Below are 16,348 nucleotides of genomic sequence, written 5' to 3' on the forward strand. Positions count from 1 at the left end.
TTTATTCACAGTACCCATCCGTCAACACCATAACCGCTCCTTTGAAACATACCCGGCCCTTTGCACCACACCCACCCCTTCGCACCATACCCAACCCTCTGCACCATTCCCAACCCTCGGCACCTTACCCGCCCTCTGCACCATACCCAACCCTCTGCACCATACCCGCCCCTTTGGCCCTTTTTTTACGAAATACGTTAATAACGAGTTTGTCAGCTAAGAAACCAGTATATTTGTTGAACAAAATCAACATTTTATCGCATTTCAGAAGATGAGATTTCATTTTTTTTGCATATGAAAACTAGCCTTTTTTCTGCATGATTTCAACGAATGACAAAAAGAGCTTGAACAACTCTTAAAAGTGAATCATCCTATGAATAGCGCCCTTTGTGGTGGTATTTAGTTTCAAAAGTAAAACAACCCAGGCGTTTCACTAAATGAGTATCAGGCGATTGTGAATTGTCGCGGCTTTATGAATATATTATAAAATCAAAAAAAATAAACGAATTGATGTTTGTACAAAAATGAAAACGCACCGAAACATGAACGTTTATGGCACTTTTCGTTTTAAACAACAACACATTGTTGATATTTATTTTATTACAATTGCCTAGGTATGTTTGCATGGTACAGAACTTTATTGGGATGACCTTGTTTATTGTTTTATTCATAACTGCCAACAAAAGATGGCACATGGCACTGACAAATACCCACCATGGATCTCAGCAAGGTACTGATAAATACTAAAAGTCATAGCTTCCACTTGGTGACTTTAACAAACTTGATAATGAAAATAAACCCTCATCAATGTATGATGTATTATCATCACATCGAGCACCACTCAAAATACGTGTTGATACTTTTGAGGCCCGTACGTTTCTAGAATGGGCACGTCAGGATGTCACAGATAAACGTTTACGTGCGCTAGAATACAGGTCTAATGACATCGATGTGAAGCTTAGATCATGCAATGTATTGTTTGCTGGGTTGGAGGAGCGCGAACATCAAGACACAACGGAAGTTGTTCGTTCAGTGCTCTTCGATAAGCTCCGGCTGGCCGCCGACTCATTCACCATACGTCACGCGATGCGAATAGGTCGACGTCGCTTCATTCGTGGTAAGGTCATCCACCGGTCCATCTTGGTCACCTTCACAGACCGCTTCCAAGTAGGCCATATTCTGAAAAATGCAATCAAACTCAGAAATACTACTATAGGTATAAATAGAGATTACCCTGTCGAAATATCAAACGCAAGGCGCGAGTTATGGCCTGAATATATGAAGCCAAAAGGAAATCTTGGGACAGAACGTGTTAAACTCCGATACCCAGCGACATTAGAAATTGATTAAATGGTGACAGAAGATAAATTCCCCGACTGGCATATTATTATCAACAGGCCAAGAGACAATGATAGTCACCATGATGTTGACTCTACTGTTGAAATGAACACTATCTTCATGACTGAACAAGCAAACAGAAACCTTAAAGCAAATTCAAATATTAAGGAACCGAGGCCCCCTTGCCGCCTGCAGCCTGATATGGAGGCAGAAAACACGCATCCATCCGACACAGACGACTCTCACTCCGAATGTGGCTACACCTCGGTTATGGATAATCGTCAAGCATCAGCTCAGCAATCGCATGTGCTACAAACAGTTACTTGTGCAAAATGGAAGCCGCAACCAGGCTCCACGTCACGTCCCGTTCCGGAGAGTGGGACAACGAGTGTTGACAACAGTGCTTCCCCGCCGGTGCCCAACGCCCACGCGGCCCTGCCGGCGACCAACGCCCCTGCGGACCCCCTTTGACCGAAGCCCCTGCGGCGCCACCTGTAAATAACGCCCCTGCAGCTCCACTTGTGACCAACGCCCGTACAGGTCCGAGTAGCACGTTAAGGGCCTAGGACTAGCCGGGGAGCGTGCCTGTGTCTTACAACAACTTTTCCATTGACAACCTGAAAATGTTTGTGGTCTTAGACAAAGAATGCAATACCAAGAATTTACAAAACTTATAAATGTATTTTATCTTTTTGTGTAACAGACAAGTTAGATATGTATGAAATTATTTTGTTAGAAAATTACAAGAAATAATCAATAATCGAGTATTTGTGTGCAGCTGAAATCCTTGAAACCCTAAATATTTAAATTAACAGACACACCATAGATAACAGAGTTAATATAGCTGGTCAGAGGTTATTATATATCTGTAAAAACAATAATCTGATCATTTGTAATGGAAAGCTCAGCAATGATAAACACATGGGTAGAAGTACATTTAGGAAAAATTCAGTTATTGTCTATGATATTATATCCACTTCACTCATCGATAGAGTAGATTTCTTTTACATAAACGAACTGGACAGCCTATTTTTGGTCATAACCCTCTTTGATTGACTTTAAAAATTAAATGCAAAATACCCGACAAACAACAAAACGAAAACCCAGATGCTTCTTAAATAACAAATCCGAAATGTAAGGACACAAAATCAACAGAATTCACTCAAACATAAACGCACAAAAATAGAAGAAACGATTAGTTATCTACCAATATTGATGTTACTATTGCAGAAAACCTCATTAACCTCGCAACCATCAGCATCTCTGGAATATATAACGAGTCTGCACACAGAACATTTGGTACAGACTTAAAATAAATAAATAATAATAAAAATAAAAATAATAATAATAATAATAATAATAATAATAATAATAATAAATAAATAATAATAATCATTCATTGATCAGCGAGCCCAAACCCATTCTTTAGGGAGAAAATGACATTCACAATTCTTTTCTCCAGTAATGACAGCATTTAATCAGCACGGCAACATATAGCTAACCAAACAAACAAAGCAATGCACTTACTATTATTAAGAATGAATAAAAAACCTTGACATTCCTATATTCTGACAATGAAAACGTTTTGACAGCACTATGCCACCAAAGCTTACATATGGATCAGAAATTTGGGGGTTGAACTATTGATATGATTGAGAAAGTACATAACGACTTTTTGAGGAAAATCACACTCCAGGAGAAGTACACCAATGTTTATTCTTTACTCAGAACTTGGAAGTATTCCCATAAATATAATTATACGCTTGTAATTGATTAAAAAAAATAGTCAAAAATCTTAGATCCAAACTCTCTAAAATTGGTATCGTCATGTTATCATTATATGCTACATACACAACTAAGTCAATACAACGCCTACATACAAAACACACTAAACGACGTAGACCTCCCTATTGTACGGCTTCAACAAGCATCTATAAACCTTCAGTCGATTTACAAATTGGTTAAACACATTCTAATTGATCAATTTAAACAGTCCTGGCATGCAAACATCAATTATACAAATAAAAGCAAAAAAAATAACCACAAACTAGCTGTTCAAAGAGGTAGATGGCAAAGCACATCCAAGGCAAATAACGAAAGAAAGTGTGATTTCTGCTCATTAGACATTGGCGATGATATTCACACACTACTAGTCTGTCAGAAATTCAAAAACAAAAGACATAAATTTATCTCACCATTATATTTTAACTGCCCTAATATTGTGAAATATGAGCAATTAATGATAAGTTCAGATAAAGACTCTCGAAAATTGTGTAGGTTATTTTGAACAATACTTAAATCATGCAATCAAATTTAAACAAAAACTATCTTCATATCCTAACACCTAATATATTTTTTTTTAAATTAAAATAATAAAACACTTAATCGAAAGAAAATAGAAGAAACTTACCCTACAAATTAATCCATAGCTTTCCCAGTCGGCGATGATCTATTTCACAACCAAAACAATTGTTCATTCATCAAAATATTCCCATTCATGTATTCGCAATAAATCTACGCAGAAAAGGAGTAAAACATATAGTCTCCAATGGCTTGTTAACTCATCACTCATCCGCCGATACCGTGTGATACTGCTCTATTTTGTAAACTGGATAAAACAACAGAAGCCATGCTAAGCTTTTATGCACGTACATGTATATATGGTTATCATTTTACGTACTATTAAACACTTATGTCGAAATCCTGTACCCGATTACCCATAATTAACATGCGATTTATATAAATTCTATTCGTGTTATTGCATACCTTGTAACCTTAGTTTGTGATTAAACGAGATTTGAGTTGAGTTGACAAAATATGCCCAATATACATAATGTTGCATTCGTTGTCGGATCTACTCCTCTATATGATTTGGAGTTACAGTATATGGAGTAAATCCTTCACAAATAAGTGCGAACACCAAGTGCGAATCGAATGGGTTTGTTTTTCAAAATAATATCATAACTACAAATGTAAGGGTTTTTTTCAAAATGAATGACTTCTGTTTTCTTAAAATTCAAACCTTTTCATTTTCTAAAAAGAGAGGTAAACCTTTAAAGCTGCACTCTCACAAATTGACCGTTTTAACAACTTATTTTATTTTATTGTCTTGGAATGAGCCAATTTTTGCGTAAATGTCTGGAAACCAGACGAAAGATCAGATCGTAGTTGTTCTAATTGACGTTCGAGGACTGATTTTTAAGGCTAAAAGCGTTATTAACGCTTCAAGAAAAAATGGAATATTCGGCAGTTTCCCAAACGTTTAAGATCTGTTATATCGTGAGTTATCAGCTGAAACTGAGAAAAAAACTAAAAGAAAATCAAAACTTTCAATCCGTGAGAGTGCACCTTTAAAGAATGATAGAGAAAATCTCCATCCATATGTGAGTCATGAAGCATTTAAATATAGAAACACATATTGATCATAACACATTATACCCGTTACGCTGATCTGAGCATGCGGATGTTTAACTTGACAACATAAAACCATTTACTTAATATTTGTATATTTTAAACTTTATTCGCCGGCATTACTAGATTGGAATCTTAATGAGGAAGATAATAATAGAGCTTGGATAAATGAAACGCTACAAAGTCGTGTAAGTCACGAATTGGACAGGGCTTATTTTAAGATTTCGATTACAAACATTCAATAATTTATGGTCTGGAAGAACGCACGTATTGATTACAACGTCAACTACCAAAATGGCGTACTCTGCTTCATCTTTTCAATTTGGTTATGTCGAAACTACAGTTCCAGAGTCTGATTTCAAGAATCTGACAATGGATGAAAAGCATGATGGTGTCTGTCAACCGTGCTCCATTTTAATGAAAACACGTGTAGCAACGCTGTACTGTTTTGACTGTGACGAAAGATTCTGCGAGCAATGTGGAAGTATTCACAAACAGTCCAAACTGAGCCGAGGTCACCGGATGTGTAGGCAAGAAGAAGCGCCACCGAGCGAGGCTATCGAGGAATTAAAAAGATTATCGACGTGTACCGATCATAATGAGGAGTACGAGTATATTTGCATCGATCACGACGCATTATGCTGTGGAAAGTGCGTTAATACAGGTCACAGGCGGTGCCGACGCCTTGAAACTATATCTGATCATATCAAAAACGAAAGCAAGAGGGGAAACAAACTAAAAACGATAATAGAAAAATGTATCGGTCTTACGAAGGCTACGGATGAAATATTAGATACCATTGAAAGCCATAAAACATCTCTTCGCCAGTCTGAGGCGTTTGCAATGCAAACTTTTAGAACAGCCAAGACGAAAATTCTTTCTGCACTAGAAGACCTCGAGCAAAGTTTTATAGTACAAATTTCGCAACAGAAGGCTGAAATCGAATCAGAAGTTCGTAAAAACGCACGAGAAGTTGATCGCATTAAGCGAGATATAAATCAGAATAGAAAGAAGTCTCAAATTGTCGTCGATTATGGAAGGGACGTTCATAAATTTCAAAGGTTTCGAAACCTAAAGAAATCAGTCATTCCGCAATTGACTGCGTCCACACAACGCCTGAAAAACTCTTATCAGAGAAAACTGCTGTATTGCAACAAACACATGTCTTTAGATGAACTGGCATCCGACATAAAGGAATGCCTGTCGGTGTCCACCGATATCCAAGCTCGCGATGGTGAAATGTCTTCTTGTTATAACAATAATTGGACTCGGTAAAACAAAAAATATGGAATAGTTGGACATTTTTCGTTTTAAGATAATTAAAAGGAGCAGAGTTTCGTTTTTGTATAATTTCCTTGTGGGCTATATACATATTTAAATATATATTTATGTGTAGGTCAAATTTAATAACGTTACCAGGTAGAAGTATTTCATATCAAAGTACTAGTATATACTGATATGAACGAATCGGCATACTGTTTCCTTGTACGAAGATATTTCTTCTTTTAGTTCTTAAATTATTCAGATAAGTGACATTTATCGATCATGTTAGCGATGTAATTCATTGGTAATTAAATGGCTTCAGGCAATAGTAACACAACGTTAAATGATTGTTTATAAACTAATGTTTAATCTTATTGAAACGGATAGCTATGCGATCTTTCATTTGCAGTATTTATTGCATAATTTACAGAGCCATATATTTGATTTAAATCGGCATTACTAATTACAGTAATTTGTTCGTTAAACATTGGTTGAAGCGTGAAAGTTCATATTGACGACGGCCCTATTGGCATAGTCCAGCTAGTTATAGAAACAAACTATGGACATATTACTCTGTTAGAATGGTTCCGGTCAAGTGATCATGGCGGACATTTCGAAACAAAAATAGTTCTTATGAAAAAATACGATTTAAACTTTTAACGTTAGATAACCAAGTCAAATTTGTGGACAAGATAAAACAAACAACAGACAAGATAAAAACAGTCTTTATTTTGTTTCTCGTTTTCTTGTAATTTGACATGTATCATTGTGACCATATTTATTATTTGGCATATCATGTTTTGTCAAGATACTGTAATTTACATTTTACGACAATGAACTTCTCTGTCTGTCTGTTTGATAAATTCTTTGCCGATTAAAACTATCTTGATTATATGTGGTTGTGGTTATTTTGATTTGCCCTAATGAGCATGAAACGACACCGGTTGGCAAATTAAATAATATAAGCCAATTTAATGTTTTTTTCTTTAATAATCTTCTTGGGCCGGCACACCTTCACCTTTTGAGAATGAGAGAAGATATAGTATCATGTTCTAGATGTATCCTATTTAAAACTCTAAGGTATACCAAACCGAAATTACAAAAATAATGAAAAATTGAAAAAAACGAAGTTACATGAAGTTAAAAAAATTAAATATATTATTTCAAATTTTCCTTTAGAAAATGGCGTTTAAGCGCAAGCATAAAGGAGGAAAAGTGATCAATACCCGTTTCAAGAACGTGTAACATATAAAGCGGTAGTACATGGCCTCAACACTTTCAACTTTCGGGACTGCAAATGAGTCATTGTGGCTGATCCTTGTGTTATAAATATGAAAAGTAAAATTAAATGTTTTCCCATATAACTTCGAGCAAAACCATTTCTTATTTTTAAAAAAATGACATAACACAATCCGTTCAACACGGTTTCTGAATGGTAACCAGTTGCGAAAACTAAATTTTTCTTTTCATACAAATATGACTACTGTACTTCAGGTTGAGCACAAATCGCATTTATTTCTTCTGGTTTGTTTGAAACTTATTTTTCAAGACATTGGTCAGACTTCTATACCATATAGAACATGCGTAGTAATAATAGCATTGATTTAAAGACATAATAAGATGTTTCATACTAATCTGGGTACAGACATACTTTTAGAAACATAATGCGATATGCATTCGTAGCCTAAGTACATTACACATTTTTTTTATACATTTGTCTGAACAACTCCTCAATTCCTATCAATCGACAGGCGAAAAAAAAATTTAATACAAGATGTTCGTATTAAAAGTTCTGTTGCGAAGATTTTGCTGTTACAGTAACAAACACATGTCTAAATTAAACCAGAGATGTTTGTCAAACATTATGCCCCCCCTGAGCGCCATGTTGTCAGGATTATATGGACAATTGAATGAAATATGCATGGACCGAAATGACAGCTGATTTGTCGCTAACATTGTATGCCGTTGAGGCAGTTTTAAGATTATGACCATTCAAAGTTTGAGGATAGAGTGTGTTATGACCATGACCTTTGACTTTATGATCTCAAAATCCATAGTAGTCATCAGCTGGTCACCAAAAATCTAAATGTTAAGTTTGAGGGCCATGGGTGCAGGCATTGACACTTAGTTATCACACAGACAAGCATTTTTCGTTCAAGGTCACTGTAACCTTGACCATTGATCCAATGACCCCTTAAATCATAAGGGGTCATCTACAGGTCAGACACAACTCCAAGTCAAGTTTGAGGGCCATGGGTGCAGGCATTGTCCAATTATCGCATTCAAGGTCACTGTGAACCTGACTTTTGACCCAATGACTCCTAAAATCAATAAGGGTCATCTCCTGGTCAGGCCTAACTTACATGTCAAGTTTGATGATCATAGATTCAGGCATTGTTGAGAGATCACTGGGAAAAGATTTGCGTTAAAGGTTACTGTGACCTTGACCTTGGCCTGATGACCCCCAAAGTCAAGAGGAGTCATCTACTTGTCAGGCCCAACCTTCATGTCAAGTTTGATGACATAGGTCCAGGAATTGTCAAGTTTGCTTTCAAGGCCACTGTGACCTTGACCTCCGACCCCTTAAATCAATAGGGGTCATCTACTGGTCAGGCCCAACCTCCAAGTCAAGATTGAGGGCCATGGGCGCAGGCATTGTTGAGTTATCACTCGGGCAACCTTTTATCGTTCAAAGTCACTGTTACCTTGACCTTTGGCCCAATGACACCTAAAATCAATATGGGCCATTTACTGGTCAGGCCCAACCTCCAATTCAAGTTTGATGGCCATGGGTGCAGGCATTGTCGAGTTATCACTCAGACAACCTTTTACCATTCAAGGTCTTTGTGACCTTGACCTTTGACCCGATTACCCAAAAACAATAGGGGTCATCTACTGGTCAGGCCCAACCTCCAAGTCAAGTTTGAGGGCCATAGGTGCAGGCATTGTCGAGTAATGACACGGACAACCTTAAACCATTCAAGGTCACTGTGACCTTGACCTTTGGCCCGATGACCCCCCCAAAACAATAGGGGTCATCTACTGGTCAGGCCCAACCTCCAAGTCAAGTTTGAGGGCCATGGGTGTAGGCATTGTCGAGTTATCACATGGACAACCTTTTACCATTCAATGTCACTGTGACCTTGACCTTTGGCCCGATGACCCCCAAAAACAATAGGGTTCATCTACTGGTCAGGCCCAACCTCCAAGTCAATTATGAGGGCCATGAGTGCAGGCATTGTTGAGTTATCACTCGGACAACCTTTTACCATTCAATGTCACTATGACCTTGATCTTTGACCCGATGAGCCCCAAAAACAATAGGGGTCAGCTACTGGTCAGGCCCAACCTCCAAGTCAATTATGAGGGCCAAGGGTGCAGGCATTGTCGAGTTATCACATGGACATCTTTTTACCATTCAAGGTCACTGTGAACTTGACCTTTGGCCCGATGACCCCCAAAAACAATAGGGGTCATCTAATGGTCAGGCCCAACTTCCATATCAAGTTTGATGACCATAGGTCTAGGCATGGTTGAGTTATCACTCGGACAAGCTTAAAATTATTTTATCATTAAAGGTCACTGTGACCTTGACCTTTGACCCGATGAGCCCTTAAATCAATAGGGGTCATCTACTGGTCAGGCCCAACCTTCATGTCAAGTTTGATGACCATACGTCCAGGAATTGTTGAGTTATCACTCGGACAAGCTTTGGTCTACCGACGGACCGACCGACCGACCGACATACCGACATGCCTGTGCAAAGCAATATACCCCTCTTCTTCGAAGGGGGGGGGGGGGGGGCATAATAATAGTTGACTCAATATCGTGCCCTATTTGTATTTTATGCGAACATATTTGTTTTAAACAAGCAACTGATTTCTGGAAAATATAAAAAATGGCGACATCACTTGTTCTTTTTTTTAATGATTTTCGTTTCCATTGCCATTGATATAATTGACAATGGTATTTCATTTCTTAAACAACGTTGAAAGAAGGGTTGTGGGGAGTTTATTTGGCATTTGTTAAGATGAATGACCTAGTTCAAGACTATAGTTGTTGACTGACAACGGACGATCAAAAAGAATGACTGTATTTAATTCAGTTTCTTTCTTTATGTCAATACCAGGCTTAACTAGTTATAAAATTTCGTCAGGTATCTGTGAAGTTATTTTTAAACTGAAATACGTCTGATTTCAAAACACTTCAAACTTTGTGATTTTCTGAAAATGTGGTATAGTTTTATTTTATGCATGAAGGAGGAATTTATTTTTACGAACTTAAGTCCTCACACATTTAATTGTAAGCATTCTTATATATTGTAAACCTTTTTAAAGTTTATTCATTGCAAGCTATTGGTAAATTGTTGCGTGTGATCAGCTTTCAAAATTATCGACGATATGAAACGTTATACGTTGGTTATAAGTTTAATATAAGCAGGTGTGCATGCGTATTTTCTGAAAACAATCCTTTTGTGTTCAGCTGTTTTTGCCGAATTCTAAATGAGGGAGCTAATATTATGAATTGGATATATGACAAATTTCAAAGTGGGGTTAGTCATAACTTGGAGGGGACTTATTTTATTTTAATAACAGATTATCACGTTTATTAAACAAGTGCTAGAAACTTTGGCTGTTTGGCTGTACAGAATGCTGTCTGGAAAAAGGCACGAACATATCACTGGGTGAACTTGTAACCAAGATGGCGCACTGTGCTTCAAGTTTAAATATTTTTGGTAACGAAAATAACATTCAAGAGTCTGATTTTGAGAACCTAACAATGGAGGTAAAACACGATGTTGTCTGTGAACCGTGCTCTCTTTTGATGAAAACAAATGTAGCAACGCTGTATTGTTTTGACTGTGACGAAAAATTCTGTGAGCAATGCGGAAGTGTTCACAAACAGTCCAAATTGAGCCGAGGTCACCGGATGTGTCAGCAAGAGGAAGCACCACCGAGCGAGGCTATCGAAGAGATAAAATCTTTGTCGACTTGCACCAATCACAATGAGGAGTACGAGTATATTTGCCTTGATCACGACGCATTGTGCTGTGGAAAGTGTGCTAATACAGGTCACAGGCGGTGTCAACGACTAGAAACTATATCTGATCGCATCGCAAATGAAAACATGAGAGGAAACTTGCTTCATACGGAAGTAGGAAAGTTTTTAGACCTTACGAAGTCTACGAATGAAATACTAGATATCATTAAAAGGCATAAAACATCTCTTGACCAATCTGAGGCGCTTATTTTGCAAACTATTAGAGAAGCAAAGTCGAAACTTCTTTCCGCACTAGAAGACCTAGAGCAAAATTTAACAATACAGATTTCACAACAGAAAGCTGATATTGTTTCTGAAATTCACACAAAAGAACTAGAAGTGGCTTTTACTAAACAGAAAATAAACCAGAACAGAAAGAAGTCGCAAATGGTTGTCGATTATGGAACGGACGTTCATAAGTTTCAAAAGTTTCGAGACCTACAAAAATCCGTCATTCCTCAAGTTTCAGCGTCAATACAAAGGCTGAAAACATCGTATCAAAACACAATGCTGCACTGTGTTGTACATGTGTCTTCAGATGAGCTGGCATCCAACATAAAGAAGTGCCTATCGGTGTCAACCCACTCCCAAACAGCAAAAAAACAAGCCTACCATGATGGTTCGGTTCGTAATAAAAGTGCTCGAAATTGGAATAACAATGGTTTTGGATACTACAATAGCTAAAAAGCCGTAACGTATTTGTGTGAACGTTTCCTTTCGGACAAATAAACTATAAAATCCCCGATAAAATCATGTCGAAGTGATCTATACCATACAAAACAACACAATAAAATGCATGTCCTATTTCTGATAAGTCAATAGGTCAGCTGGCGTCCAAGATAAACACATGTTTGTTTGTCTGAACCGGAATTTTAGTTGTGAAACCCATCAACGAATGTTACGTTAACATGTCAAATGTCCGGAGTCAGTACATTGTGATAGAGAAACTTGGATTTCAATAGTGATAAAGCAGAATCTTGTTAATATGTTTATAATTGCTTCCGTGTATGTGTAAGTGAAGTTCAAGGATTTAAAAAGTGTTACAAAAAACTTTATTTATAAAAACTAAATTGTTAGTTGAAGAAGTGTATTAGGAAAGCTACTCGGACAACAAGTATTTTAGGAAAGCTACTCGGAGCAACAAGTGTATTTAGAAAGCTACTCGGGCAACAAATATATTTAAAAACTACTCGGAGCAAGGCAGTAACATGTACCTTATAAGCATTGGCTCTTGTTTAAGAAATTGACCATCTACTGCATACACTCTTTAAGGTTAAACTGCATACTCTACTTACAGTTTGGTCACGTTTCTTTTTTACGAATGACCATGGAAGACTTCTGTTCTCTTCAGCATAAAATAACAAACAAACCGCCTCTATAACGAGATTGCATGGGGAATTATGCCATTAGCGTTTTTCATCAATACTGTAAACGCTGGAGGTTAACTTAAATGTACTTCAAAGTTAAGTTTGTATTGGCTAACATGTAAATATGCTTTACTATATGTGTGTTTGCTATGTATGATAACAAATAAATCTGTGGGAAAACATTAAGTTGATTGAGATATATATAGTGCTGTTAGTTGACATGAACTTAATTTGATACTTATGTATTTAAATTTAGCAATTTTCCACTGTGTTTATATCTGGGATGAGATTGAATACGTTGTGGAGTTTAATCGTATTTACGTATATTGTGTGGGTTTCCGATGATGGTCTATTTCCCGATAATTTGGTTGCAAATATGTCCAGTTTCATTTCATTCAAGACTCTTTTTGATAATACAATGATCCCGCCTCTGTGCACCATAATCGCTCATCTGGACGATACCCTCCCCTATGCGCCATACACGTCCATCTCAACCATACGCACTCCTCTGAACAAACAAACATTTTGCACCATATCCACCTCACTTCACCATACTCGCCCTTCTGCACCATAACCGCACCTTTGTACCACACTCGCCCCTCTGCAACATACCCGAACCGCTGCAACATACCCGCCCCGCTGCACCATACCCGCCCCGCTGTACCATACCCGAACCGCTGCACCATACCCGCCCTTCTGAACCATACCCGCACCTCAGCACCTTACCCGCTTGTCTGCACCTTCTTCTCCCCTTTTACCATACTAGCCCCTATGAACGGTACACGCTTATCTGCATCGCCTTTGCCCGTCTGTACCATACTTACCTATCTGTACCTCATCCGACCCTTTGAACCATACCCGCCCCTCTGAACCATACATGCCCCTATGAACCATACATCTGCAACTCCTCCCCCCCCCCTTTGCACCATACCCGCCCCTCTGAACCATACCTGCTTATCTGCAACTCCTCCGCCCCTTTGCACCATACCCGCCCCTCTGAACCATACCTGCTTATCTGCAACTTCTCCGCCCCTATGCACCATACCCGCTTCTTTGCACCATACCCACCCCTCTGAACCATACCTGCTTATCTGAAACTCCTCCGCCCCTTCGCACCATATGCACTAAACCTTTCCCACTGATCTATACTCTCAAATACCTATCATCTACAACATGCTCAACCATCTGCACCATTCTGCACCATTGCTCATTCATCTGCACTTAACCGCCCCTCTGCACAATGCCTGCCCTTCGGCAACATACCCGACACTATGCACCATACCCGCCTATCTGCACCCTACCACACTCTATACGATACCTATGCCTCTGCACCATGACCTACTTTCTGCACCTTATCAATCTATATGCACTTTACCCGTATCACTGATCATACCCGACCCTCTCCACAATTCCCGCACCCATTTACTTAATTCGCCTATCTGCATCTGACCAGCCCGTATACACCATACATATCACTTTGCATCTATTTACGCAGTAATTGATCAATTTAAATACGAGTCTGTCACCAAAGAAACCAGTTTATTTGTTGAACAAAAGAGCTATTTAATCTGCTTTTGAGAAGTACATAATATAGTGTATTTTTTTCAAAACTAGCCGCGCATTTTTGACGATTTAGAAATAAAGACCTTGAACAACAGTTTGAAGAAAGTCACCATTTGAATATTTAAGATACTCTGCATATCGATTGTTTCTTAAACAACTATAATAAAAGGGTCGTTTGAAGATTGATTGGCATATGTTTAAGTATATTGTTGTTGAATATGTTTCGCCAGTATAAATGTGAAATTTATTGAAACTGAATGACTTCTGTAAAAGTTCAAACCTTATCATTTTCTAAAAATGAGGTGTACATTTACTGTAAGCATGGTAGAGATAAATGGAATCCCGTATCAAAGACTTGAATCATTTAAATGTTGAAAGATTAAGAATTGATCAGATAACATCCGTCGCCGACATTGCTAGATTACTTTCTTGATAAGGAAGATAACATTAAAGGTAAGATGTATGAGAGCTTCAGAATCGATGAGTCTCAAATTTGACTGGACCTTTTTAACAACTAATTATTAACTTCTAGGAAACTTGCATGGATAATTGAAGTGTGGTCTGGAAAGAAAACGAAGTTAACTACCAAAATGGCGCACTCTGCTTCTTCTCTTTATAGTCGGTATGACGAAAATACAGTGCAAGCGTCTGATTTTGAGAACTTGGCAATGAACGAAAAGCAATGCAATGCATGTGAACCATCCTCTCTTTAAATGATGAAAACAAGAGGCCCAAAAGGGCCTATGCTCTACTGGCATGGCTTTTGTGGTCATATCAATCCAGAGCATGTATGTATGGGTAAAAGGCAACAGACATATAGTTTATGTTTTGTGTTTGGGTTACCTGAAAACGTAGCACGTTCAACATCTGAGCCCAGAACGTATTGTAAGCAGATTAGTTGCATGAACTATTTTAATATGTGCCAAGTAAAAGTCATCTGACAAAAAAAATGCTTTCAAAACTGTACTCGTAGTAAAATTTTCTGTAGTTTTAAAAGTTAAAAAAAGTTGGTCAAAAGGTCAAAGTCAAGGGCATCCTAGGACAACATTGATCAATTTGAACAAACATTCACAATCAATTGTGCTGAGATGGATGCACGAACACACAAAAAGATTTTCAAACCTTTCCAGATTTATGTTTACCAAACCTGTGAACCCTGGGTGTGGCCAGTAATGACACCAGGTGCATAACTTAAACATTCACAACCAATTTTGTTAAGATGAATGCGCAAACTACAGAACTTAAAGCTAAAAAATGGCCTTTGGGCTTTCAACAAGAACAAGGCAGAGTAATTCACAAAATCAACTGCAGAAACAAAAAGCAAATTTTCTCTCAAAATCCTAGACTTGCAAATTGTCTCCCTTAACTCTAGACTTGAATTAACATATACATGTAAACTTGGCTAAAAATAGAATTCGCTCATACAGACCTGGCTAAAAATAGAAAGCATTTCTTTAAAACTTTCATGGCCCATAATCTAGGCATTCATGGGCGGATCTTGCTGGTTTTCGAAAGGAACCAAGCTTTAATGGATATCTAGATACTGTACAAGTTTCATCGAGATATAATCAAAACTCAAGACTGTATCGTGTTCACAACCAATTGTTTACACAATAGCATTTTTTATACTATCAAGGGCCATAATCTAGGCATGCATGGGCGGATCTGGCTGGTTTTCGAAAGGAACCGAGCTCTAATGGATATCTAGATACTGTACAAGTTTCATCGAGATACAATCAAAACTCAAGACTGTATCGTGTTCACAAGCAATTGTTTACAGACGCACGGACGCACGGACGCACGGATGCACATACTACGTACACTTTACCATCGCATAAGCTCTTCTGGCCTTTGGCCAGTAGAGCTAAAAAGTGATGCGACGCTGTATTGTTTTGACTTTGACGAAAGATTCTGCGAACAATGTGGAAATGTTCACAAACATTCAAGAAGTTGCTCGTATTAATCTGGAAATCAACCAGACATAAAGAAGTCGCAAATGGTCGTCGATTATGTAACAGACTTTCATAGATTTCAAAATTTGTGTAACCTACTGTACAGAAATCCGTCAATCCTCAAATTACAGCGTCCAGAGTACACTGCTGTATTGCACCGAGCGCTGTATTGCACCGAGCACACGTCGACAGATGAACTGGCATCCAACATAAAGAAATGCCTGGCTGTTTCAACCGGTATCCCAGCTCACAATGGCTCAATGTCGGTTCGTATTAACAGTGGTAGGACTCGGAATATCGAACGCTATCGAATAGTTTGACATTTTGAATAAAACTAGTTAAAGGTTAAGTTGAAGTTTTCAAAATATTCAGTTAGAATCGTTTCCATGCAGATGTGTTACATATCATACAACA

At 38.0% G+C, this 16,348-nt stretch overlaps 2 protein-coding genes and 1 long non-coding RNA gene across 4 annotated transcripts; 2 read left to right on the forward strand and 1 right to left on the reverse strand.

Moving 5' to 3' along the window:
* Positions 1–596: 596 nt before the first annotated feature.
* Positions 597–4,250, reverse strand: LOC128229108 (uncharacterized). 2 transcript variants are annotated; one of them, XR_008260031.1, is made up of 3 exons: positions 4,105–4,250; positions 3,749–3,946; positions 597–1,955 (listed from the first exon to the last, which is right to left on the reverse strand). It is a non-coding gene; the product is annotated as an uncharacterized LOC128229108 (long non-coding RNA). The 2 variants fall into 2 exon arrangements; XR_008260029.1 differs by lacking the exon at positions 4,105–4,250 and having other exon boundaries at positions 597–1,179; positions 1,483–1,955; positions 3,749–4,087.
* A 486-nt stretch (positions 4,251–4,736) lies between these two features.
* LOC128229074 (probable RING finger protein 207 homolog) lies at positions 4,737–6,887 on the forward strand. Its single transcript, XM_052940729.1, has one exon. The coding sequence runs from the start codon at positions 5,044–5,046 to the stop codon at positions 6,022–6,024; it is 981 nt and encodes a 326-aa protein (XP_052796689.1). The 5' UTR covers positions 4,737–5,043; the 3' UTR covers positions 6,025–6,887.
* Positions 6,888–10,282: 3,395 nt separating this feature from the next.
* LOC128229055 (transcription intermediary factor 1-beta-like) lies at positions 10,283–12,605 on the forward strand. Its single transcript, XM_052940706.1, has one exon. The coding sequence runs from the start codon at positions 10,714–10,716 to the stop codon at positions 11,734–11,736; it is 1,023 nt and encodes a 340-aa protein (XP_052796666.1). The 5' UTR covers positions 10,283–10,713; the 3' UTR covers positions 11,737–12,605.
* Positions 12,606–16,348: the final 3,743 nt, after the last annotated feature.

The sequence above is a fragment of the Mya arenaria genome, chromosome 1, assembly GCF_026914265.1.
Source record: "Mya arenaria isolate MELC-2E11 chromosome 1, ASM2691426v1".
NCBI classification, from domain to species: Eukaryota; Metazoa; Mollusca; class Bivalvia; order Myida; family Myidae; genus Mya; species Mya arenaria.